Source organism: Tetrao urogallus, assembly GCF_951394365.1.
Source record: "Tetrao urogallus genome assembly, chromosome: 1".
Classification (NCBI taxonomy): Eukaryota; Metazoa; Chordata; class Aves; order Galliformes; family Phasianidae; genus Tetrao; species Tetrao urogallus.
The window spans coordinates 90,205,446-90,230,933 of record NC_136813.1 but is presented as its reverse complement, the minus strand read 5'-3'; the positions used below and the strand labels follow the sequence as shown (position 1 = coordinate 90,230,933).

At 38.6% G+C, this 25,488-nt stretch overlaps 1 protein-coding gene across 1 annotated transcript; it reads right to left on the bottom strand.

Moving 5' to 3' along the window:
* Positions 1 to 387: 387 nt before the first annotated feature.
* PAXBP1 (PAX3 and PAX7 binding protein 1) lies at positions 388 to 24,638 on the bottom strand (the record flags this gene model as incomplete). The annotated part of the gene is made up of 18 exons (XM_079536643.1): positions 388 to 505; positions 2,079 to 2,233; positions 2,535 to 2,681; positions 4,227 to 4,293; positions 4,563 to 4,639; positions 5,314 to 5,435; positions 5,597 to 5,741; positions 7,275 to 7,474; positions 9,380 to 9,495; positions 9,951 to 10,050; positions 12,267 to 12,390; positions 17,203 to 17,392; positions 18,349 to 18,569; positions 19,356 to 19,459; positions 20,070 to 20,291; positions 21,360 to 21,536; positions 22,389 to 22,517; positions 24,179 to 24,638. 18 exons carry the CDS (start codon positions 24,636 to 24,638, stop codon positions 388 to 390), a joined length of 2,874 nt encoding a protein of 957 aa, XP_079392769.1.
* Between the last annotated feature and the right edge of the window lie 850 nt (positions 24,639 to 25,488).

Sequence of the window (25,488 nt, the reverse complement as noted above, 5' to 3'; positions counted from 1 at the left end):
CATATCCAGTGTGAAAGTAACACGGTGGTATAAATATATGCACGCATTGCATTACACTTAATATATTACACACATTCCAGTTAGCCATGGAACAACTAAACAAAGGAGTAGATGACAACTAATTGTGGGTACAAAGTGTTTTTGTAAACAAGATTTTGAGAAACTTTGAGGAAAGCCTGATTTCTGGGAGGGTGACTACTTTGGAATTTCATTTTTGCCTCCAAAGAAAGTCAACGTTGTCATTTATTTTAAAGGATGCTGTATATAAGAATGCACTTTGTATTAAAACAAAGATCAATACTTTACAGTTTAAGAAACTTTACATATGTACATAAATTACACACATCAGGAATGGTTTTAAAGCTCATAACGAGATGTCAGAAAAGTCTATTTTCCTTCTATTAAAATTTTCAACTCTTTTACATTGTGATCATTTGCAACTGTCACAGCATGATCCAGTGCTCGTATACTTGCTAGAAGCTTTATGATCTGCTTTATCTGCTCCCTAAAAAAAAAATATATATAAAAAGAGCAATCATGTAAAAGGAATGACAGAAAAGCACAATATGACAGTACAGCAAATCAGTTTCAGGTAACTTTGCATCATCTCCTGTTTGCTAAGTCTGTAAATTAAATTGGTCATCAGCTCAGCAATGAAATTGAAAAGAGGAAATAGGAATTAGTCATTCAATACTAGATGCGGTATAAACTGAAAGAAGTCCTGGATTATTTATGGTACTGTGTGCAGTGAGTCACAGCTCTCTTGATAAATGATGTTTGAGCCAAAAAAAACCCCTAACAAACAACAAAGAACAAATATGTTTTCACACATGCCTTACAAAGGTATGAAGCTGGCCACCAACAAACTGCATTTCAGATCCAGCTCAGTCCTGGGAAGAACATTCTACCTCAATGGTCAAGAACAATTTTAGTGTCTTGCAAGGAATGTAGACATGAATTTTCACCAAGTTCCATAAAAAATACTTGAGGTTCAAAATTCATCTTAAAAGTGAAACCAGCTGGTTTGTGAAAAGGCACTCAACTTGGAAAACTAGTATCAATAGGTATGGATAAAAAACAGGCTTCCTTCTCTTGAGAAATTAATGCATTTTTCTTTCAAACAACTACACTAGGATTTATATGAACAGATATGTTGTTCTTTCATTATGCAAAATAATATTTCTGCTGCAGACTTATTTTATGTGCTTAATGGGAACAAAATAACAACTGATACAGAAAAAGAGACTCCTAAACAAGATTTGCCTGCTATACGACAAGGGAAATTCCCGTCCCTGTATTTCAGTGCCGTGCATAAGGATCTAATTCCACTGAGAGCCTCAATAATTGAAGAGTAACTCAACAATGGCTCAGGCAAGTACAGGTATCAAGAGTGACTAATGCAGGTAGCATGGGATCCAAGTTTCAGTTTAAGTAGGTTTTCTGAAACAACAAAACTACTGACCTTGCAACCTCTCCCTGTGCAACAGCACAATAATAAACATTCTTCCAATATGGTTATGTTCATGTGTATCAGTGTAACAGTGTGGATATGAAGTTCACCACTGATTAGACAACCCACCACAAAGCATCTCAGGTCACTTGGATAGCAGTTGCATTCATGCACACATCTAACCCAAGCTTTCAATTATGCTGGTTATCAGATACAAGTAAAATTGCACTGATCAAGGAAAAAACAGGTTCATCGAGTTGGTTGCATAAGCAAAGACAAAATTTTTGCACCATATACAAAAGCACAATCTGTAATTCAGGAGCCATTGTGTAGGAGTTTGCAACAGGTTTACAAGGTGAAGCAGCCCAGAACGAGTAACTACAAAATGTGCCACAATCAAGGACATTAAGGAGTACTGCAAAATGCTATGAATGCTTAATGAATTTCAACAGCTGCTGTTTTCAAATACCTTTAAAAATTCACCCCATCTACCATACCACAAAAAAAATTTTAAGTTTGTATTCAACAGCCTTCCAAAAGACTTGTAGCAGAACGGAGATACTTACCGGTGGTTGGATACAATTAACAAAGCACAAGTATTGCCACTGAATAATTCAAACTAAGTTACCTTGCATTTCTTTTCTCTACATCAGAGCAACCAATGCTGTTTCTGTAAATTGTATCAGCCAGATGAACAAGATATCTACAGAAATTTTCTAGCTGCGAAATAGTCTTGTCTCCTTTTAGATTAGCAAACCACTGTTTAGGAAAGCAAGCAATTACCTAGAAAAAACAGGAAAAAAAATTTAAAAAACAAGTATCAAAATGTTAGAAGTTTAATGACACAATCTGTTCAGTCACCAGGTAAGACTGTGTTTACAAGTGAATGAAACAGGAACTCTCCCCCCCACCCAAATCAACTCCAAAATTCAAGCAGTAAAACACTGAATCTCTGCAAGTGTAAGACAGCAAAGGTTCTCTCTTTGGTTCATCAACATTACAATATTAAGATATCAAAACCAAGATTTCAGAGGTAATGTCAAATTTTAAATACATTTTGAATATTTTGTTTGCTATTACTCACACTTTGTGCCTTCTTAATGCTGTCATCTCCATACTCAGAGTTTTGAAAAGCCATAAGAATGTATCTGTTTAGTAGCCCATCTATTGACAGCTCCTGGAGAGTTTTGTTTGAAAGGATTCCATACCACTGGAGAAAGTTTCCTAATAACTGAAAATACAACACAGGGAAAATAATTATTTAAAATTGTCACAACTCCTTAAAGTTAATCAAGTATCTAGAGAGTCTTCAAGTGCAGCAGTATGGCTTAAGTAAAGCAAGGAAAATATGCCTTCTGATAGTTCCAGAAGTATTTAGAATTCATAAAGTAACAGCTTAGAGTGCTATAAACTCTTGTACAACAACCATTATCTCAGTGTTCCTTACATTTTGCCCAAGGAATTGTTGAAAAAAACTACTAAAGTTTCAAGCCATTTTGATGTCAAAATTTGATGTGAATACCAAGTCAAGTGAGACCTAGCATATGCAACTCAGAGGCAAATTCACAGTCTCTCATCAGTGAGATTCCCAGGCATGCTGTCAGTATACCCCTATTTTCAAGGCACACTGAAACAAAAGGCACAGAAATTGCCTGAAGGGAAGTGCTGGCTAAGCCAACAGTACAGCTGTTATTCTCCAGTGGTATACAGCCTGTGGAAAACTGCTGCCAGCCTTGTAGAAGGGAACACAGCCAGCAGCTTACTGTCGAAGCAGATCATCAGAAAATAGTAATAATGGACTTGCTTCCCAGCTTCTATTTCTCATCTTCAGCAATGCTATCTATACCTGCCTCGCAGTGAGAACTGCATGCGCAGTTCTACATGGCCCATGCTCCAAGAAATATTTTCAGAAGTGGGCAGCTTCATTCTTAAGAGACACAAGCCATAAGAGAGTTAACAGCACCACTCTTAACAACAACATTCTCATAAATAAGCTTTATGCCCCTTTTTGCTCTAGACAGCATTTAAGAAGTTGACTCTTACTTCAAAGTGAAAGAAGTCAGTGCTGAATGTTTAAAGTAAATTATGTCATTGCAAATGCATTCAAGTATAAGGTTTCCCTCACTTCTAAATAGAAAAAAAACAGATAAAAGTTCTGTTTGCATGGCTATGGAATTCAGCAGTCCAATCAACGTCTCAACGTAGCTAAAAAGGAAATATAACATTTCCAATAGAAGGATAAAAATTACAACAATTACAGCTTCTTATAGACCTCTGACAATTCTATAAAGCACCTGACACACACACAGACATTTTTTTCACTCTTCATCATTTCAAGTAAACTAAGATCAAAACTGCTGCATATTTTACAAATAGCAACATGCTTTCCAGGGGGATACAGAAAACTGTCCATTTATCTAAGTTACTTTCATGAAAATTCTCATGCTACTTAAAGAAATACAGAAAAAAATCCTCTAATTACTACAAAAGTAAATTAAAAACTTTTTTTTTTTCTGACAAATACAATGACATTAAAAAACCTTGGTTGTTGAATGTGCCAAATAAACCCACAGTGTAGAAATAAAAACAATGCCCTTTCACTTGGCAATCTTTTGAAGAGGGCACAGCATGTTATTGAAGGCTAAGAATCCCACTTCAGAATTCTTTCAACTAGAGAAAAGGCAATTTTCCATCTACCATTTTCCACAATTATGAAGGGGATTTTATTGCTGTGCTGACTGCACCAGAAATTTACCAGATGCATTTAGTGACTTACCTTAACAGACGACCAAAACTGACGTTGGAAAAACAAATATGGACCAGAGTTCTTGTTTTCTAAGACACTGCAAAGTAAGAGATTTCTTTAATGAGCAAACATCATCACTTCTGTCTGGAGTTCATTGACTTCCTCCTTCCCACATAAAGTTCATTTCTGTAAATATCCCCTTCTTCCACTGTGCTCGTTCTTGATAATTCCTCATGATAATTAATTTGCTCCTACATCCAACCAGTGAACCGTACAGAGGTATGGAAAAAACCTTACCAGCTATGGTCAGAAAACACTTGACATGCTAATAGAGAGGTCAAATACCACAGTTGAAAGCAAACTTACTTTTTGGGATATAAGGGCATGAATACATCATCATCTAGTGCTCTCCTCATTCTTAGCAACAGTGCCTTTAAAAGCATCTGAAACAGATTTTTTTTTTTTTTAAATAACAGCCAAAGTAATGCTTAGTAGTTAAGCACTCAGAAATTGTTTTAAAAACAATAAAGAACATTTGTGATCCTAAAAGTAAAAGGCACACAGACTTAAGCACACACGTGGAGTCTTCGAGACATCTGTAACGATTAAACTTTAGAGCTGAAACTTGACAACTTCAATAAATAGTGAAAGCAATGGAATTACTTTATCATTAAGCCTGGCTACACAATTAGCTATAATGACATCAGCTGTTTTGTCATTTTTCATCTTCTGCTACCTTCCCTGCGCATGCAAACTTTGGTCGATCTCCCATTACTGTAAAGGCAATGCATTACACACAGAACCTGAACTCATGACATTAGTTCTTATGTTCACAGAAGAACCACCACCAAATTATGATTCTCCCCCCCCAATACATGTGGGAGAAGAAGAAAAGTCTATGTTTAACCTGATCCTTCAAGCAAAAATTGCAAACCAACAAGTCTTAGTTCATTTGCCACCTCTAATAAGTCAGCAGAAAAAGAAACCCCAAACAACTCCTTTTTGACTCTCCTTAAACATGCTACATGGATATTTTTTCCAATATTGGTGTATTACAAATACACCCAAATTCCTTAACTTACCCAAGATACTTACGAAAAAACCAAAACAAACTTACTTGTGTGTTTTTGTTTTCAGCATTAACCACTGAAGGATATCCATTTACTAGCTTTTGTACAATTGCTACCATTCTTGATGTTTGCGTTGTAGAAAAAGGATCCCATATATTTTCAGAAATCACTATTAAAGAGAGAAAAGAATTACTCCATTTTGCAAATGCTCAAATACAGGTAGAAGGACAGTCACTTAGGACAGTAATTTACAAAGCAGTAAAATCTACTGGCGTAAATAAACACCAACTTCCTTCTCCTCCCCCTTTGTTTTTTTTTTTAAGATTATACCTGTTAATTTAGGAAGAACAACTCTCTCTACAATAGTAGGTAATAGTGAAATATCAGCATCATCTTTTTCTTGCTCCTGTTCTTCACAGCCATAAAAGAGCAACGATTCAAACCACAACATAGTCTCAAAATCTCGACATTTGCCCTAATAAAATGAATTGAGAAGATATTAGCTTCCTAAATAGACATTTGAAGTCAAGACATTAACATAATAGAAATAAAAAACAACAGCCAAATGAACAAATTCACTGTAGAACCACACAATCACCAAATCATAAGTGAAAATGGTTGAAGCAAGACTACTTTTTTGGGCAGCTGCTGCCTAACTTATTTTAACAACTAACTGCCCCTGAGCAAAATAAGAAGGAAATATGAGAAACAGAGTTCATTGGCACTGCTTTATAAAATGATGTTTTCTGAATTAAAAATCTCTTGCCTTGTACTTTTTCAAACTTAGCAAGATGTATAAATGGGAACAGTGAAGCACAAGAGAATTCTCAAATCTTCATTTTCTATGTTATCTTGCCACCAAATAGCTTAAGCTTTATTTTGCCAACTTAAGAATTCAAATAAAACCAGCATGGGGAAGGGAAAATTCACATAAAGTTTTAATTTTTATGAGGCTGCCTTTCACAGATTCTCTAATTTATTCCAAGTAAACACTCTGAATGTTCTCTGAAGAGGAATCTAGCTTCCCCTCCTCTGCAGTCAGAGCAGAGGAGGCAGAAGATCATCTTCTGCAAATATTCTCTTGGTAGTTAAGAAAAAGCACTTCTGAAGAGAGGACAGATTCAGTCATTTGTGATACATCTGCAGAAGGTGCTACAGATGTGTTAAGTTTTGAAAAGGAAGACGACTTTCTGCCTTCTTAGTCTGCTTTCTGAACTTCATTTCTTAGCAAAACAAACTTACACAATTGCACTCGTGTCTCTTGATATACTTCCCACTAAAAGCCAACATGGCAGGAAAAAGCAAGTTCCTACCAGTACTTTGCAAATAACCTCCTGACTGCAGCAGAAATATGTAAGGAGCTTTCACAGCTAGGAAGAACAATGGGAGGCCAAAATTAGGTGAACTGTTTGTCCTCTCATGGCTACTCCTGACAGCACACACACAAGCTGGACATCGAATACATGCCAGGAACATTGTGTTGCAATTGTGCTGCCCTGCTCCTCCCATGTTCCTTACCTAATTACTGTGTGATGAGTACTATGAGGAAGAGTTGAAAACTGCCAGCCAGAGTTCTATGGGGTATGAAGGGTGGGTGGAAGAAAGAAAGATATATAATATAGGGACACAGATCACAAGCCCAATGAAAAACAGGCTTCTTCATTCCACTTCTCTTGAAGAAATATCATCTTTAGAATCACATATTTCCCTGAAATATTTTAAAACTCAAATGTATTATTTAATACATGACTTGGTTTTTGGTCTATATTGCTCCCTGAGAAGGTGCCAGCATCTGCTGAATTCCTAGCAGGCGAGAGCTGAATAGAGGGCAATAGTGCAGGAACTCCCCAGAAAAGCACTTCAACCCAAGACAGGTGACCACTTTAAGCTTCAAGCCTACAACATGCATTTATGAGAAGCATAGGTACAATTCACCTTGCTCTGCAGATGTATGAAAGAATCACACTATACAGAAGCTTCTGTGAATACTGCGTGCCCAGGACCTTACCTCCAAAGGAGTCCAGACAAGCAGCTGAAGTCTGATTAAAGGGTTGAACAACTTTGGTAAACAGAGGCCAATATAAGCATCTTTGTAGGAAGCAAAGTACTTTGAACGCCAAGCTTCAAACTGGGACTTAATACAATCAATTGAGTAAAAGCTTTCCAAAACATCTTCAAAAACTTTGCTGGATTCTTTCAATATACGGTCTGGTCATGAGGGAAAAAAATAGCAACAGATTAATCACCTACTGCATATACAACCTCTCTCAGACTTTAATGATGACTGGCATAAGCCAACTCTTACCAACATTACAAAAAAAAAAAAAACAAAAAAAACCAAAAACACAACAACAACTAGTAGCCTTAAATCCTCTAATAATTTTGCCTTAAATAGCCATATGCAGGAGAACAGTGTGGACCTTCAGAGCTACCTTGTTTTGCACCAGTGTTTGGAGCAGGTGATCTCTCAGTACCTTCCAACTCACACTGTTTCACTATTTCATTCAAGTGCAAGTGCATGGCATCCTTGAGATGTGACAACTGAATCAGTGCTTCAGACAGCGGGTGCTGGCAGACACCACAACACAACACTTCCCGACATCTCCCAGGGTTAACTCTATTTTAGTTGGACATTCTTTGCTGCAGTCAGTTTTAAATGTCCAGTTACAATAGTTAATTGCACACAATAACTACTACACATAACAGGTAGAGAGAAGTCAGTACAAAGTTAGATAACATTATATAAATGCACTGTTAATGCTGTGATCCCAGATAAAAATGCTATGAATAAAGGCAGCGGGGCTGAAGTGCATCTCTCTGTTCCATATCGTTCAGTGATCATTCTGGGCTGTCATGAGGGTGAAGTATGAATGAATAAGAAATGCTTCAGATATCCTATGCTTACTCAGAAACTGACAATACTTGTAAAGAATTTTGTAAATGTTACAAAAGCAATACAGCTGCACAGAATTTTTAATCTAGATCATTTAACTTGCAAGGTGAATTACCGCACCTAACAACTCTTCAGTAGTTTCTATGTTCAATCAGAGCTCTCTGCATGCATCTGCAATTTTGGTGACAGGCCAGCAACTAAAGGTGTGATTGTTTGCACTTCTGATGCACTTCTGGACAGTTCATTTAATTGCCTTTTAATCTAGTTATACTTTGGCTCTCCACAACCGCCTACAGCTATGACTTCAGTGCTCTTACTACACACTCAGCAAAAAGAAAGTAATTTTCTTCATGCCCCCAGTTCTCACAGTTTACAAAATAAATGTTCTTGTGGCTGCATCATCCCTCCTCACATATACATGTCCAATTCTATATACATGGCCTATACCAATCTACTTCTCCACATTTCTTCAAATTTGATGAAATTTTCTTTCATTGGTGATAATTGTACTCGGTTTCAAGGTGAGAAAGTAATAGGATTATTGCTTTGCCACTGCCTTCACAGTTACCTCTAGTATTCTGTTTATGCACAATTAAGGCTACTTTGAGTAAACCAATCATAACACCATGGGGGAAATGCAAAAAGTCAGCACAGAACCTTTCTGCAATGTTTGCAGTCAACATCACTTTCTGTCATCTGCAAAGTTTGCTGTAATAAAAGCTTATAAAATTTTTGTCCCAGCATTTCTGGATACTGATACAGAACTCCATAAAACGTGTCATAGAACCATTAGTGTTGGAAAAGACTTATACTATCACCTAGTCCAGTCGTCAGCCTATCGCCACCATACTCACTGACCACATTCCTCAGTGCCACATCCACAGTTCCTGAATGCCTCTAGAGAAGATGACTGCACCACCTCCCTTTGCATCCTGTGCCACTGCCTCACTGCTCTTCCTGAGAAGAGATTCTTCCTAACATCCAACTTGAACCTCCCCTGGCGCATCTTGGGGCCACTCCCTCTCATACTATTTCTAGGTACCCAGAAAAGAGGTGGACCCCCAGCTAACAGCTGTAGTGAACTACAGCCATTGAGAAGCTAGTAAGAAATGGTTCTTAAACTTTCTCTGAAACATGGTGAAATACATGTACAGGGTCAACTTTTATTTTTTCTGTCTTTTCTACATTTGATAGTGCAAGGCTTCTTTATCTTTTCTAACCTCGTTCCATATTGAAGTTTGTAATATCCGTTGAAGTTTCCTCATCATCACTGGAAAGGCCTTCAAGGTGATCTGCCATCTTCCCAGTTTGCTCTCTTGCTTGTCTACGACGAGCTCTACAAAGGATCAGCAGTATAATGCACTTATTACATTTTTTCCCCCCTATATCACGAACACAGTTGTAACTTTAAGTGCAAGGAAATTCAGGTTGAAAATAAATAATAATGAAAATAACTACCAGTTTGTCACTGCCTCAAACATCCCACTGTGTTGCTGCCTCAAGCAATGGAAGGAAGAGGAACCAAGCAGAACCCACATAGATACCAAATGGGCTTATTATAGTTTCTTAGAAATTCTAAATTAGCATCATCTAATTGTCATTTGTTTTGTACTTCCAGATGCTAAGTTGTGATATGTAGGAACAGTCCTCCCCAGAATACCAGCTGAAGTGTTTTTTTCCCTTCACAGGAGAGGAACAAACAGTGCTATTTATGCTAGCATGCTGCAGTGGAAAACTACATTTTGAGAACAGGCAAATACTCCTGATGGACAAGAAATCCCAGCACTCTACCTTCTAGCCTCTCTTTCTGCAGTCCGACGCTTAACTTGTTCTTGATAGAGCACTCTGTCTCGTCCAAAAGAATCAAGATTTGGTGCCATGAGCGCTTTATCTGTAAAATTACATCGATGAAAATTAAAATGCTTTTCTATGATTATATAAATATACTGTAGGCTGTTTCACAAGAGCCCTGTACCTACTTTAAACTAAGTGTAATTTGAAGTAGAAAGTGTAAGATGCATCCAGAAGCCTAGAATCCGCAAATATAGAGGTTAAAAGAGGAAGTAATGGGGTTCAGAAAAATCTCCACTCCAATGTCAAATAGAAGAATCTTTTCACCATACTTCACTCTTGTCCCTCTCACAACAGTGCACAACTATATAAAACTTAGCATTTTAAACAGAAATTGCTGAAATTGAATATTCCCAGACACAAAGAGCTCCTAACATAAACATGTTCACCATGCATCTTCTGAAAATAAAATGAACAAAAAGAAAGATGGAGAAGAGTGACCAGAGTCAGAATGTATGATATTCCAGAGTTCTATTCATAACCTCTTTACCTGTATCCTTTGTACTGTCTACAATTTCAACTGCTTCAAAATCTACAGGAAAATGGATCCTCTCCCCTCCTCTTTTTAAGCAGCAATTCATTAAAGATGTTCCTGACAATAGCACAGCTAACAGGGAAACCTGGTTACTCTTTTCAGGTAAATTTTTAGAAGTGAATTGAGTCTCAGTCAGTGCTCAAGTCCACCCCCTAAGATACAAACATCAAAATTTAAACACAAGCCTATCCAAATTTCAGGAGTAAGTTCAAATGTTCTAACTTAGCCCATTTACAGATCTATCATTAAAAATACCAGTGATATTCTGCATTAGTATTACAACTCTGTACCAGAAGTACTAAGAGTCCTAATATACAGAGTAAATCATGCCCCCCCCCTTTTTTTTTTTTTTTTTTTTTTTTAATTAAATGCTGTTATTCAAAGCTACTGGTCTTTACACAAAAATAAAGCAAAACTTGGCAGACCAATCTAAATTAACTTCTATCTCCTTAGTGTTCTGACACTATATGAAGGAATGCAGATTGTCTATGTCTGCACCACGCAACACATCAAAGGTTGACACTAGTTCACTAGTTTCTGTGATAATTTGAAGGAAAGAACCGAACTATTCAAGATGCAGTGCAGTTTATTCTCAAGATTTCCAGATGCTAAATAAGCTCTCTCTCAACAATGATATCTGTCACTATCCCACCACCAAACCCTAGTCCAAAATAGTCAATTTTAGGCTTCATTTAGGAAATCTGTTTAAAAGCGTGCTAGACATCTAGTTCTCACAAGCACTTTTTTAATGTAAAATTGCAAAGCCAACATGTGATGCTTAGGGGCTCTAAATAAAGGAATATTTATGCTGACCGTTCTGTAAAGAGATGACCAACTCTGAAGGCTCAATGCTTTATCACACACAGTAAATGATATCAAATGGTACCAACATTTCAATTCTGGCAACACTGTGACAGAACAGGAAATGGCTTTTATTATAGGATATTGGGTCAGCAACAGGACAGAAAAGAAAGCCATTCTAAAAATGAGGCACTCTCCAAAACAGAAAGAAAACTACTATTAATGTACGTTTCCCATCTTATAGCATGCAGAACAAAACTTCCCCCAAGGAATTTCTGTTTTCTTCTAAGGTAACACACCTTTGTAGTGTTCTACATACTTAAGTGATACCACAAAAAAAACTCATTGAGACTCTCCCATCTCCACACTAATGGTAAGCAAGTATTTTAACTAATTTTGAACTATAATGCATATAAATTTATGTTGTATTAGTCTGATTTTCATCAAGACTCTTCCACTTCCTTTACCAGTTCAGTGTCTGAAATGAAATGCTTCTGCTACCTACAAAGTAGAGCATCAGGTAAAAGTAATCTCTAACCCAATTTCACAGCTTTGTATAGGTTAAATGTAGATGGTACAGGAAATTTCCAGATTCAAGGAAATAAAAAAAAAAAAATCTGACATAAAAGCATAAGTCACGTGGCACCAGTATGGCCACTGCCACCATCATACATTTCACAGTGCTAGAAAAGAGGAAACACAGTTAAGAGCAATAGAAAGGAGAGATGAGGTCAGAGTTAGAGCGGCTTTGAATTCAAACCAAAACAGATTAGAGAACTTTTAATCTAAACTTGTTTCTACCTCAAGAGTTAGGATAAACTTCAAGGCAGTCAATATTCTAAACATTTACATTTAAAATTAGCCATAATAAGTAAACAAGGTTGTTTAATGAATAATAAAAACCTTCAAGATGGACTGACTTGAATGGCTTGAAAACTCCGAAGATTCATCTTTAATATCATCTTGTCGTCTTTGGACAAGGCGGGAAGCTCGCTGTTTGTACAGCTGGTGCATTGCAGATTCAAGTTCATTAATCAGAGGCACCTGTAAAAATACAACACACTACGTAATATCAAATCCTCCAGGTGCTTAGCTTTCTGGGGTACCACACTACTCCGAAGCATAGCACTGTCACTGCACTTCTAGCAGCACAAGCTCTTTTGTTTTTAACCATTTGTGTCATTTGGACCAGGAAATATTTCGACTTGAAGAAAACACATGCATTTAACAATGTTGGCAGCTTTCAGTCATAACGATTAGTGTTCTGAAAGAAATCGGTATTGACTGAACGAGGCAAAACACTGAGACAATAATTTCAAAGTGAAATGTTACTTAAAGTCCTCGTTTTCCCTGCTAAGTGCATTTAAATGTTGTTACAAAGCTCATTGTGTAGTCATTGTATCCACTCTGTCTTTAAGCAAGAATGTAGCAATATCCTATAGTTTATGTGAAACTGACTTTACCCAACGAGGACAAAAAAAAAAAAAAAAAAAAAAAAGAAAAAAGATCAAATAATCAATCTAACCTATCAAATACCAGCAGGTATTGTTTTGCCATAACTTTTATTAGTATGTATAGAAATATTAAGTACAGTAAAACAAAATACTGCTGAAATGCAGTAAAACAGTGCATAAACACTTTATGGGAACAGGTAAATCAATAAAATGTTATTCTAGCCTATCATTAAAATCAAAATTGTACAAATAGTGGGAGTTCTGCATTAAGTATAATCTTTGAAGGATACACGCTTCAGTCGGACCTGCTACTTAAAACAAATTAGACTGAATTTCAGGAGCAACAAAAATAGGTGATAGCAGGAATATCCTGACATTAAATAGCAGATTCACTGCCTACTTTTGCAGAATTTCATTTCCTGGCACAAGTTAAAATTAGTCCACCATAAATACTCAAACGTAAAAGAGAATTTTTCATGATCTCTTAATTTGGAAAAGCAAGTCCTATGAGTCAGTTACTTCTAGTATGAATATTTTTATGCCATATCCTCCTTACCTCCAAAACTATGTTTAGTCCAGTCTTCCACCTTAGCTCAGATACTTCATTGCTGCCTACCAGCCAGGATTACTTTTTTTTTTTTTTTCCCCAAAAAGAGATAAAATCAGAAACTGTTTCCTGACGTAATTTAGAATGTGACTCAGCAGCTATTTAAAAAACTCCTCCAGTAAAATTTAAGACTATGACATTACAGCTGCAAGGCCATTTCAGCTGAGAATGACACACACTTCAGAGGACAAATTAAATGAAAGAAATATTAGCTCTTCGTGGTATAAACTGGTCTGCAGAGATTAAAGGCTGTAAAGTAGCTCAAAATACATGCAATTTTCTTCTGGAGCAAACAAAGCAGAGAGAATGGAGAGAGTAGGAAAAATCCCACTGTTGAAAGGGCACATTCTGAATTCAAGACAATTTTGAAAAAAATAAATAATAATTAAAAAGAAATAACACAGCTTGCCACAGAAAATAGTTTCTTCCCTTAAGTGCGTCAAGGGAATTCTAAAATTGAGAAGTTAAATTACAAATTTTGACAGCATCTCTAGAAGTTCTTCTATAATTGCCTCAAGATAAACAAACAAATAGAATAATTAAAAAAAAAAAAAAACACAAGAAAAAACTATGCATTTAAATATCTAAACCCAAAATATTTCCCATTTACAACATAAGAGACTTAGAAGCCATCATTCTTTTATCAGTACTGTGGTTTATGAGTGACTGACAGTTTCACCGACTACTATAGAGCTCTCATTCATTCACTGTTCTTTTGTTTGTTTTTTAAGTTATTAACTTAAATTCAGCAATTTATTTTACATTCTCCCCTGCCCTCCCCCCCCCCACACACACATTCACTGTGAACAGTGTGAGAGGAAAAATGAAAAGTTCTCTGAACATTTAGCAGACGAGAATCATTTTAACCCAATTTCAATCCCCCTTCCTGATGCAGACAAATTGCTTTTGCAGGTAAAGTAAGAGTTCATCTAATCATGCTAACAAAGACAGGCTTGCAATGATCTGATCTTTTTATATCCCTTACTTTTCGAAAATGAGAAAGTGCAAGAGACACATGACAACTTCCCAGCCTTCTCTGAAGGCATAATTTTGACAACAATTACTTGCGAAGAGGCTACTAATGATGCAAAAATGTTCCATTTCCTTGGTTTTACCATTTGTGGAGAAAAACATCACAAGATTTGGCATTTCTATTGCTTGTTTCTAGCGATCTTGTAAGACCTGGCCTGTTATAGTCTCCATCACACCTTATCAATGAACAAAGCATTTATAACACTCAGCATTCCTGCAAAATCAGAATAGAGACAAAATAGTCTTGCTTGGCTGGGGTCCCAAAAGACTGAACATGGCACAGAGGTGCAGAAATAAGGTTAATCAGAGAAAGAAGTTCTACTTTATGATGTTATCTTTTGTTCTCAAAAACTAAGTCTGTGAACATATAAGGAAACTCTGGGGCAATGGACTCTTTTTGGAGAGAACAAGTACACTGTGTGCCCATTTGTGCTTGTTCAGCAAACAATTTCCTTATTCAGACCAGTATCAACGTGAATTTGACTAATAACAATGACCAGACTTCATACAATAAAGAGAGAGCATCAATGCATCATATTTGAAAGGACAGGGGAGGCCCTGGTTTTACAGATTTAGGATATGTATATACACACACATATCCCCACAGTATTACTACATATATGCACATAAGGATACATTTCTTGTTGCTGTTATATAATATAATCATAATATATAGCTATTATTATTATATACACATTCTATGTTGTAAACACAGATAAATACAGTTGTTTCAAATATACAGCATTAAGGGCCACAGGCTCTACAGAAAGCTGAAAGTAATTTACGTCTACACTAAAAAAATAAAAATATTTTCCTGCTGCATTTCATTATTATACTTAGTTAAAACCTGATAATCATTTGTTACCTTTTATTCCTTCCTTCTCAGCCCCTTTTTGAAAAGAACTTATGATGTCCTGTTGGCTACTTTTGATTTGATAGTAATTTTGTCATGCTAAAAATACTGAATTCTGAAATAGATTATTTGGCCAAAGAACTGAGGAACACACAAGACATTGTAATTGATGTAATGTGTCTGTTAAACTGTTTGACATCCTAATTTTGCAACTCAACTGTAGATACAGGCACTATAGCAGCCTCTAACTGAAAAAAACACCAAAACATTTCTTAAAACAGCCTTAAGAAGTATGAGATGATAAAAGTCACAGCTTAAGAGTTTGAGGAACTGCATGTGGATACTTTTGGGAAAGTTGGGGGGAAGAGGGTTCAAATATACAATCCTTATAAAACTGGGAAAGCAAAAGGATATTACAAGAAAGCAGCTTTGACAAGCCTAATTGTTAAATTATCAACAGCTAATCGTCACAAGTGGAATTGACTTACTTCCTAGTACAGCTAGATACATAAAACTTTCTGAAGAAGAACCGACACAAACTGTTACACTACTTGTTAACAGTAAACTTTCCTGGTTTTACATGAAGTCTGGAAGACTAAGAGGCGTGGTTTTCACTCAAAACAAGGCATTCCAAAACAATTTGTTTAAAGAAAATATTAGAACAAGATTGTGTGGACAATCAAAGAGAACAACCACACAACAACATATTTCTGATGTTTCAGTTGTGTGGACGTTCTCTTGGACTGGTAAGAGGTCTTTTAAAAAGCAAATGCTGAATACAGATACAGATAAGTTTGTGTTTCAGAAGTCAATTATCTCAGACAAGGAATATAATTTCTCTTTAATTAAGAATTTAGGCATCTGTGCAACTAGCAAAGATAGAACAGTAAAGAAAAGAAGGGTACCTTCATTACTCCTTAATACCTAGCGCACTAATAGAGACTCAGGAATACTGCTTCTTTTGTGAACAGTACTTTTTATAACTAATTCATTAGCTGGGCAGATTAACTGGTCCAAACATCCTGGGTTTGTCCACAATTCATAGTTCTTCTCTAGCTTACAAGACTGAAGATGGCAATCTCCCAAAACCATTAATGATGGACAGTTACTAACTGACCAGCAGTCAGAATGCTTCTCTCACACCTAACAAGATAAGTAAGCAGCATCTTTAGCCACTGAAGTAATTCTGGCAGCTAATACAAGAAAAAGATGCCATACTATTGTATTCAAGTCAAGACGATGAAGCCTGTACACTGCTAACTGAATTTGACAGCTCCTGTATGTGCCTGCATACACATACACACACATATATATATATAAAAGAAAACTAACTACATTTAGCATAATGAATAAAAGAAAAAAGACTAAGTTCTCAAGTTAGAAACATGCAAGAGTACCACACTACATGATGCACACTACAAGATGTACTTCTTTTAATTGTCTTCAGAAGCTTACAATTTTTCTTCTACAGACATTAGAGCACTAAGAAAGCCATAAAACTACCTGGCGGTAGGAAGCTTACAATACAAAATACAAATGTTTCTTATTGCATTCATAAAACATTCAAAGAACTGGCAGTGTAATTCAGTCATTATTTTTCTTCACCTGCTATCCAACACAGGCCAAAAGCGGCATCTATGTAAAGCTGAAATGCCCTCAAGACAGAGAATCTAAACACGTTTTTAGGTGATCCTGAAGTCACTAATGTGATACACTGTGAAAGAAAGGTTTTTGACAACCAACATTACTTTTCATGATGCTACCTCTTCAACACTTGAATAACCAAACCTTTGCGAGAACATGTTTTCAGGGGACTTTTTGAAAAAATGATGTGGTGTTTGGCATGTACTAAGAGACTTTTTTTTTTTTTTTTTTTTTAAAAAAAAAGATGAATGTTTTTACATCCTTACCTTTTCACTGAAACACTCAAGCAAGTCTTGGACATACCCTCGCATTTCTTGCAAAAACTTATACTGTTCACCAATACCCCCAGAAGACCCTTCTAATCTTTCAATTGCCTTGGTAGAGTCCTCTTGACTTTGCTGATGTTTCTCAAACTGCTGCCGATTAGCTTTGTGCAATTCTTTCATAGAGTCCAACCTGAGAGGCAATGGATAAATAACAAATTTACATCCAGAAGTCTCTATCCTTCAGACTGTTGAGATATTAGACAGTGCAAGTACTAAGTATATAAATGGAAATACTGTAAAGAGACATTCTTTTTCTCTTGTCACTTTCTCTCCTCTCTACATAAACAGTGAGGCTAATGATTTAAATTAATTTTCTAGACTATGCTGAGTGCATTAAACTGTTAACTCCTTCAAATTTTTACAGGAGTTGGTAGCACTTATAATACTACTAGGCTAGCCCTACAGAAAAACAGAGAGGAAAAAGTATTTTATGGAGAGAGGGGGAAAAAAACCAAAAACAAATGCAGATGAATTATGGCTCCTACAAAGCAGTTACCTTACTCTACTAACTCACATTACTAGTGGAGTTTCTAACACTACAATGGGCATACAAACCAATACTGCAGACAAAGTGCAAGTTGTTCGTTACTAATAATTTCTCTCCGCAATTGGGATGTTCATTTAGTAGGACCTTTTGTGTAGCTGACAGATTACAACTTCTAAACAAAAGAAAAAGCTTACACTAAAATGTAAATTCTTTGTCTACTGAAGCATAAGATTTTCATCTACAATTTAAAAGAATGAAACCTGCTGACAAAGCTAAACACCTCACTGGCCTTTCAATTCTTGACTATAAGATTGTGTAGCGTCCAGAAGATGCAACTCAGACCTGTCTTCAACAAGATCAATGGTCACACATTTAAAGCTTCACTTCCAGAGAAGCAATCCAGGGAGACTTTCGAACAAAGTGTCAATGTCATCTTCACTTTGAGCTTTTTTTGTTTGCCTTTTAATATTTTTTTTTAATGGATGTGCCAGTCAGTACTTTTCCAGCGATGAAACTGTGTTTTCTCGAGACTAAAAGATGCCTGAGGAACAGAAAGCTAGGGGACATGTCTTTAAGTCTAAAAAGATGGTCTGTCCTACCTGTCTTTAAGCTGTTTCTTTACCAAATCAATAGTAATAGGAGTCATCTCATTACTGGGTGTTTTGAAAGGAACTGTATTATCTGTTTTTTGAGACTTGGCTTCCGATGATCCATACGCAGCATAAGTGTATGGAATGCCATATGACGAACCATAAGACAATGTCTGGTAAGTGTTCTGGTAGTACAGATTATTCACTTCAGCAGGCTGACTTGGCTGAACCTGAAGTAGGAGGACATGCAATTGTACCGTGTTAGACTTCAGAAAAGGAGACACGCTGTTTCACATCTCAAATGTTATAAAATGAAAATGGTAGCCAGAAACCATCCGTGTGGCAAATTCATGTGGGTTTGACCCTACATCTTCCAATATCTAAGGTCTCAAAAGTGCCTTCTTAAAAGGACAAAGTCTTAACATTGTTATTACTCTGAATGTTTAAAAACTTGCTGTAAACATAAACAATAATTTTAGCCAGCCTACAACTCCTAAAATAACAAGCTACTTTGAACTAGACTAAATTTCACTAAGACTATCTATTAGAATCAGCGTTTTGTTAGGATTTTTCTGAAATGTTTTTTAAAAACGCCATTATCTTCAACTGAAAAGCAACTTCACTGTTACAACATATGGCACAGCCTGCTACCAATATCAATTGCATGTTTATACCACAAGAGAAGATACAGAACCAGAAAACAAGCTCTGTTTACAAACTCTAAAGCCACTGACAAATAGGAACAGAGGTCTCTTCCAAGTGGCGTTGTTCTAGCCCTATTTCAGGCTGCAAATATATGCTGCTTACACTATCAGTATCTATCCCAAACAGAGGACTACAGAAATGGGTAACGCTCAATATTTAAAATCTGATCTCTCATTTCTTTTTAAAGAATATCAGAAGTTACAAACTGACCTTCTCAGACAAAACAGCCTTCTGTAAACTACCCTAGTTTATAATGGATTTAGCCAATATAGCAGAAACAAAACAAGAGCAGCTCACAACAAAATACGTGCCTGAGGTATGTTGATTCCTTTCCGTATCTGTTCTTGCTCCCATCTACTGAGTTCCTCATCTTGTTCCCCTGCCACCAGTGCCTCATCATCACTCCCCTCAATACCTGAAGAGGAATAAAACAGACAAAACAGGAAACAAAAACAAATTAACACATTCATAGTAAGGGCCATGAGTTCCAAAACCTAAAAGACCAAGCTTTGGTGGGAACTTCTCAGTGCATTCTCTCTTTCCCTTCACAAGAAATTAAGCATGCTAGCCCACGAATCATTATCACAGAGGTTCCACTGCAAAAAGGCAATGGATAAGTTTGCAGCTAACTGTTGGTAAAGCTCTCTAATATTACAGATCTGTTTTCTTGCTATTTTCTCCTTCTCCAGAAAGCCATTTCACTTCTTTGCCAAGAAGCAGAATCCTATATTCAAAAACTGATGTTTTCTTTTGACAGCTAGTTGCTAAAACAGTATAGGAATAATACTAATTGCTCCTCAGTGTAAGTTTCTACCAGATTAAATAGTCGCATGCTTCTAACCAAAGGAACAGAATCTGTGCACAAAAGTTTACAAGTAGATTCCACTATGCAGTACTTTTTCTTAAAAAACAAATGAACTACAGGCTTCAGTCTGAAAAATGTGTTGTTTAAAAACGTTGAAAGGGTGCACTTGCAATAAAATCAGTGCAAATATTGACCAGTTGTCTCTCTGAGAAGATTTTACCTATTTCCTCAGCAATCTTTTGCCTTTGGGATTTTTCCTTCACTGTAAAAACTATTCTCCTCTTCTCGTCATCATCTTCATCATCACTGGCATCATTTTCATCTTCTCGAACAAGGCGGCTTTTACCTGGTTCACTGTCAACAGGAGTAAAGTCTCCAAGTTCACGAGCCATTTGACGCTTTTTCCTAGCAGCATGAATAAAAGCAGCATCTGGAATTTCTCCTAGAGACAGATGTTCACAGCGTTAACCACCCACTGCAGGAAAACAGGTATTACAACTCCTTATTACTCATCTCTGCCATCCCACCAAAGCACATTAGTAAGTGGCAATAAAAGTAAGAGGAAAAAAAAAAAATCTATACTCACAGAAACATTTGCAAGCAACCTAAAAGCTACACATGTAAACTTTCAGAGCAATAGCTCTCAGATATGGAATCTTTCCCAAAAGATCTGGCTCTGCTCTCATTAGCTCACATTAGCTATAATGGCAGAAGCTTGAAGTCCCCTTGGGAAATACTCCTAGAGAAGAGGACGCCTTTTACAGGACCTGACTGTTGCACCAGGAAGAAGAAAACGAGATTCCTCTGAAGTCACTTCCTGTTCTGATATTGCTCCTAACTCTTATTACTTTAAGGGAAACAAAAATCCTCAGCCATTTCAACAGATGATGGTAGCTCAGGGGACAAAGGACACCAAATAAGAAGGGCAACACTCACAAAAAAACAACCCACAAACCCAGATTTATGAAGGAAAAAAAAGTAAAATCACTAATACAAGAGTAATGCAGCTTACTTACGTAACATAAAGAATAGCCCCTGCAAATCTATTTTTTGAAACGTTAATAAATCTTTACCACTACTTTGACTAGTCATGGACAAAAGGTCAAAGTTCATATTCTCTTTATACTTGAAATAAGATATTCTTCTCGAGCTTGCACTACCTCTACAGATGTAATAACATACATACTGTACCTTTATGCAATTTTCCCTAAAAGGAAAAGTCACTTGGGAATCAACCAGGAAATTATTTTTTCCCCTGAAATGCAGACTCAGAGCATGCAGACGGAGGCTCTATTTGGGGAGCAGGCCATCACCAAGTCAGCTACCAATTAGAAACTACTTTCTCAATTGGATTTCTTTGGCCTCGGGGCTCGACAGAAAAGTTATTAGGCGAAAAAATAGAGGATAACATTTTAGATACCTCGCAGACCCGTAACTGAGACATTCAAATTAAAGACAAACACTGGCTAAAGCATTCGTTTAACATATCAGACATACTATGACAACCAACCTGGGCGAAGAACATTCAGCGATGATAGAGCACTTGAAAAAGCCCCACCAGGTTTTGTTTTTTCTTCTTCCTTTTCACTTTCAACTTCCATTTCTTCTTCACCATGTTCGCTGTTTGCAGTCCCATCTTCTTGACCTATGTCCTTAATCTGTCCTGTCTTTTCTAGTGGTGGCTCAACTGTTAAGACAATAAAGCCTACATTTGACTCTTTGGTAAAGGTCACTTGGAGGCATTTTTTTTAAAGGACTAACATTCTAGGATTCTTAAAATCAAGTGAAAGCAAATTTCTCCATGGGATTACATTCAACTTCCATAAGCTTCAGCTGTATCACTGTGATTTTTAGATAACACTTGTACTCATGGGTTGTAGGTTTCACTCTACCCAAGTAAGTGGTAGAGGAAAACATATCAAGATACTTTACCAATGATTTTCCTAATAACCAACAGCAGAATTACAACAAAACCGAAATCTCAGGCTCTACCTACAAGTTCTAGAAGACCATGTACTGTTAAAAGGTCCACCTGCTCCAATACTTTCATCTTGTCATCTTGATCACCAACTCTGCTCTAAGGTCAAACTGCGAAACGCACAACTGTTGAGTAATTTACTTAATAACAAAAACCATCACATCTCACTCCCTCATTTTTTCCTTTCTGACAAGCTGCATTGCAAGGACATCCTGTCAAATAAGCACTAGAAGTAGTGCTGAACTAATAATAGGAAGAAAAGAAATGGATCTGACATAAATAGTGCTGAAACATAAGCTACTGAAGTCTACTGAGAATTGTAAAGGCAGCTATCTGAGAAATTTCATCCTTCAGCATTCATTTCTACCGACAGAGATTCAAAGATCTCTATCAGCATCAGAATAGCATTTGTGAGGTTCAACTGAATGCATTCAACATATACTCTAGTAATAAGTACTAAATCCTATAGAAAGACAGACAACTCATCCTGAAAACATATGATCTGTATTTACAATTCTTAATCTTTGCCATTAGAGAAGTTACTGTTAATTTTGCATTTACCATCTGTTGGAGAATTGACCTCTGTTCTAACTTTTGATTTTTCAAGATCTTCCTTGTATTCTTTCTTCAGCTGTTTTACAATCTTTTTGCTGTAACTTGATTTCTTCACTTTGAAAACTTCTTCAGTTTCTTTAAAAGAAAGTTGAAAAACACCACGTCAGATCTGCCAAGAAGTACAGTTAGCTATTATACCTCCCTTGCACGTAGATCTCAAGAAGCACACTAGGAACATAATTTCATGTGATTGCACATTTGCACTACTGTAACAACAAGAGCCGCATATCCTCTCACAAACACTCTTGTCTTCCTTGTTTCCTTAGGGGTCTTTCACAGCACAGTCACAGAAAAGCAACGCAGAAGCTGAAGTATACAAACGTGACCTGCTTTTTATCTGTATTCACTACTGTTGCAATTTTTATTTTTATTTTTTAAGCAGTGGATTCTTCATTGTGACCACAGACTTAGAAGAAAACGAGAAGCCTCAGCATTTTGCGTTAACGCTCTCTTCATAGCCACACTTAGGCCAGTATGACTAATGAGTAAGGGAATGACTGGTTTTTGCTGCACCGACAGCTTGAATGCCTGCAGAGCTACAACCTATTGAAAGGTATGCAGTAAGTTTGAAAAAAAAAAAAAACAACACAAAAACAACATGCAGAAATTCAAAGTTGGATGCAGGAAATCCAACAGCTTTTTCTTAAGTAAATACTATAACACTGCGTTTTCAGTATTTGACAGGTTTTCAAACCCGCAGTTCAGAGACCAGAGAGAGTTCTTTGAAACAAAATATCAAAAGGCACATTAACTCTCCTCTAGCAGAAGATCACAAGACCTCTTAACACAAAACAAGTCTGATCAAACCTGAACTTCTGGGATGCAATGGACTCAGTGGCTTGAAGAGCGCTTTTTTCATCACTGTTTTTAATGTGTAACAACTACTGCCCATCAGTAAATTAGGACATACATAGGCACAGTACCTGTGGCAGGATTACTGCCAGAGCACTGAACAAATACAGCTATGCTATAAATCAAAGTACAGAAAATGTTCAGTCACTTTTCCAACTACTTATGAAGGACAATCTAGTAATCTGTAAGGAAATAACTACAACAAAATACCCATTTCACCCAGAGTCTACTCATAGAACGGGTGATCTGACACATTCACAGAATCACAAAATGGCCAGGGTTGGAAAGGGACCTCAAGGATCATGAATCTCCAACCCCCCTGCTACAGGCAGGGCCACCAACCTCCCTGTTTGACACTAGACCAGGCTGCCCAGGGCTCCATCCAATCTGCCCTTGAGCACCTCCAGGGATGGGGCATCCATAGCCTCTCTGGGCAGCCTGTGCCAGCACCTCATCACTCTCATAGTAAAGAACTTCCCCCTGACATCCACGCGGGATGAAAGCAAACTTGATGCAGAAGGACAGCAAACACCACCCTCCATCAGCACCACAGGCCCGGCGGGACCGAACAGGTTGGGTCCAGCACCTGGAACCGTGCAAATCCAGGTCCGGCTACTCCAGACACGAGTGCAGCCAGGAGCTGGAGTCGGTGACGCCCGTGGATCCCTTCCAAGTCGGGGTGCTGTGATAGTAACTCACCCCGCTAAACCACAGCAAAACCAAGGAGCACATCCCGGTGCCGCCGACGAGGAGCTCCCTGCCAGCACATCCCTGTCGCCAGGAAGGCTGGCCGCAGCCCCTCACAGCCCACGTTCCTCGGCCACTCCACTGCCTTAAGATAACAGAACCACGGCGCAAATTCAGCCCCGCCACGGCCGCCTCACCCTCCTCCTCGTCCTGGAAGCTGAGCAGGCTGGCGCGGGGCACCTCTTTGTTCTCCCGAGCCCGCTTCTTCTCTTTAGGCCGCCCTGTGGCCGGCAGCCCGTTGCCCTGCGGCGGCGGAGGCGGCGGGGGGGGCAGCAGGGAGGGCGCCGGCAGCGCCCCTAGCCCGGCCCGGTCGCCTCCCATCAGGCCCAGCCCCAGGCCGAGGGCTGCACCGTAGCCCGCAGCGCATGCGAAGGCGGCGGGGCTGCCGGGCAGGGCGAGGGGCACGCAGCCGGGCGGCAGAGGCAGCAGCCCGGTGCCCGCAGACGCCAGGGCCACGGCGGAGGCCTCGGCAGGCCCTTCTCCTCCGGCCCCAGAGGCCGGCGCCGGCTCCTGAGGCGGCTCCTCATCGCGCTCTTCGTCCTCTTCTTCCGAGTCGTTCCGCTTCCGCACGTTCACTCTCCGCGCCTTGCGGAACATCCCGCCGGGCGCCGACCCCCCGCGCCGCGCAGCGCCGGCACCGGCACCACCCACTTCTGCCGCCCCGCGCCGCGGCCCAGGCCCGGCTCGCCGAGCATGATGGCCGCCGCTCCGCGGCCCACAGCGCCCCCTGTCGGCTGCCGCCCGCCGCCTCCCCCCCGGCAACGGACAGAAACCTCCCGACCATAGAGAGGCGGCGAAACGAGGGTAGAGAGTACCCAGCAGGGAGGGTAGAGAGCAGGGACTAGAGCGACTCGACACGCCGCGTGCCTCTCCCTCCTCCCCTTCTTCCCAATGGGACCGCCTCTGCCGCCATCTTGTGTCGGGAAAGCGGCGCGCGGTAGGCGGGGGAGGGGCGGGCAGGGCGCGCGGGCCCTTTGAACTTGCGGCCCGTGTGTCACTGGCCTTCTTAAAAACTCCTTCCAGGTGTAAGTGCTGGAACCTGGGGAGGTCTTTTCATCCTTCCAGACTCTGAGCAACCTGATGTAGCTGTAGGTGTCCCTGTTCACTGCAGGGAAGTTGGACCAGGTGGCCTTGAAAGATCCCTTCTAACTCAAATGATCTATGACCAAGTAGCCTCCATCTTGCAGCCCCTCTTCTACATGGGAGGAGACGCAGAAGGCTTGGCCAGCGTCCCACAGCCTCTAAAAAAGGCTCAATTTCTATTCATTGGCATAGCCTATAATCATACACCAAAACTGAAAACCGCCAAACCAGGTTGGACTTCATATATAGAGAATGGAAGCACTGTGTGTAAATATTAGTTACTATAAGCATGTGATGAAACGCCATAAAATGATGACGCAAAGTTTGGGGTGTGATTGAACAGTCTTACACTAATTGTAATGAA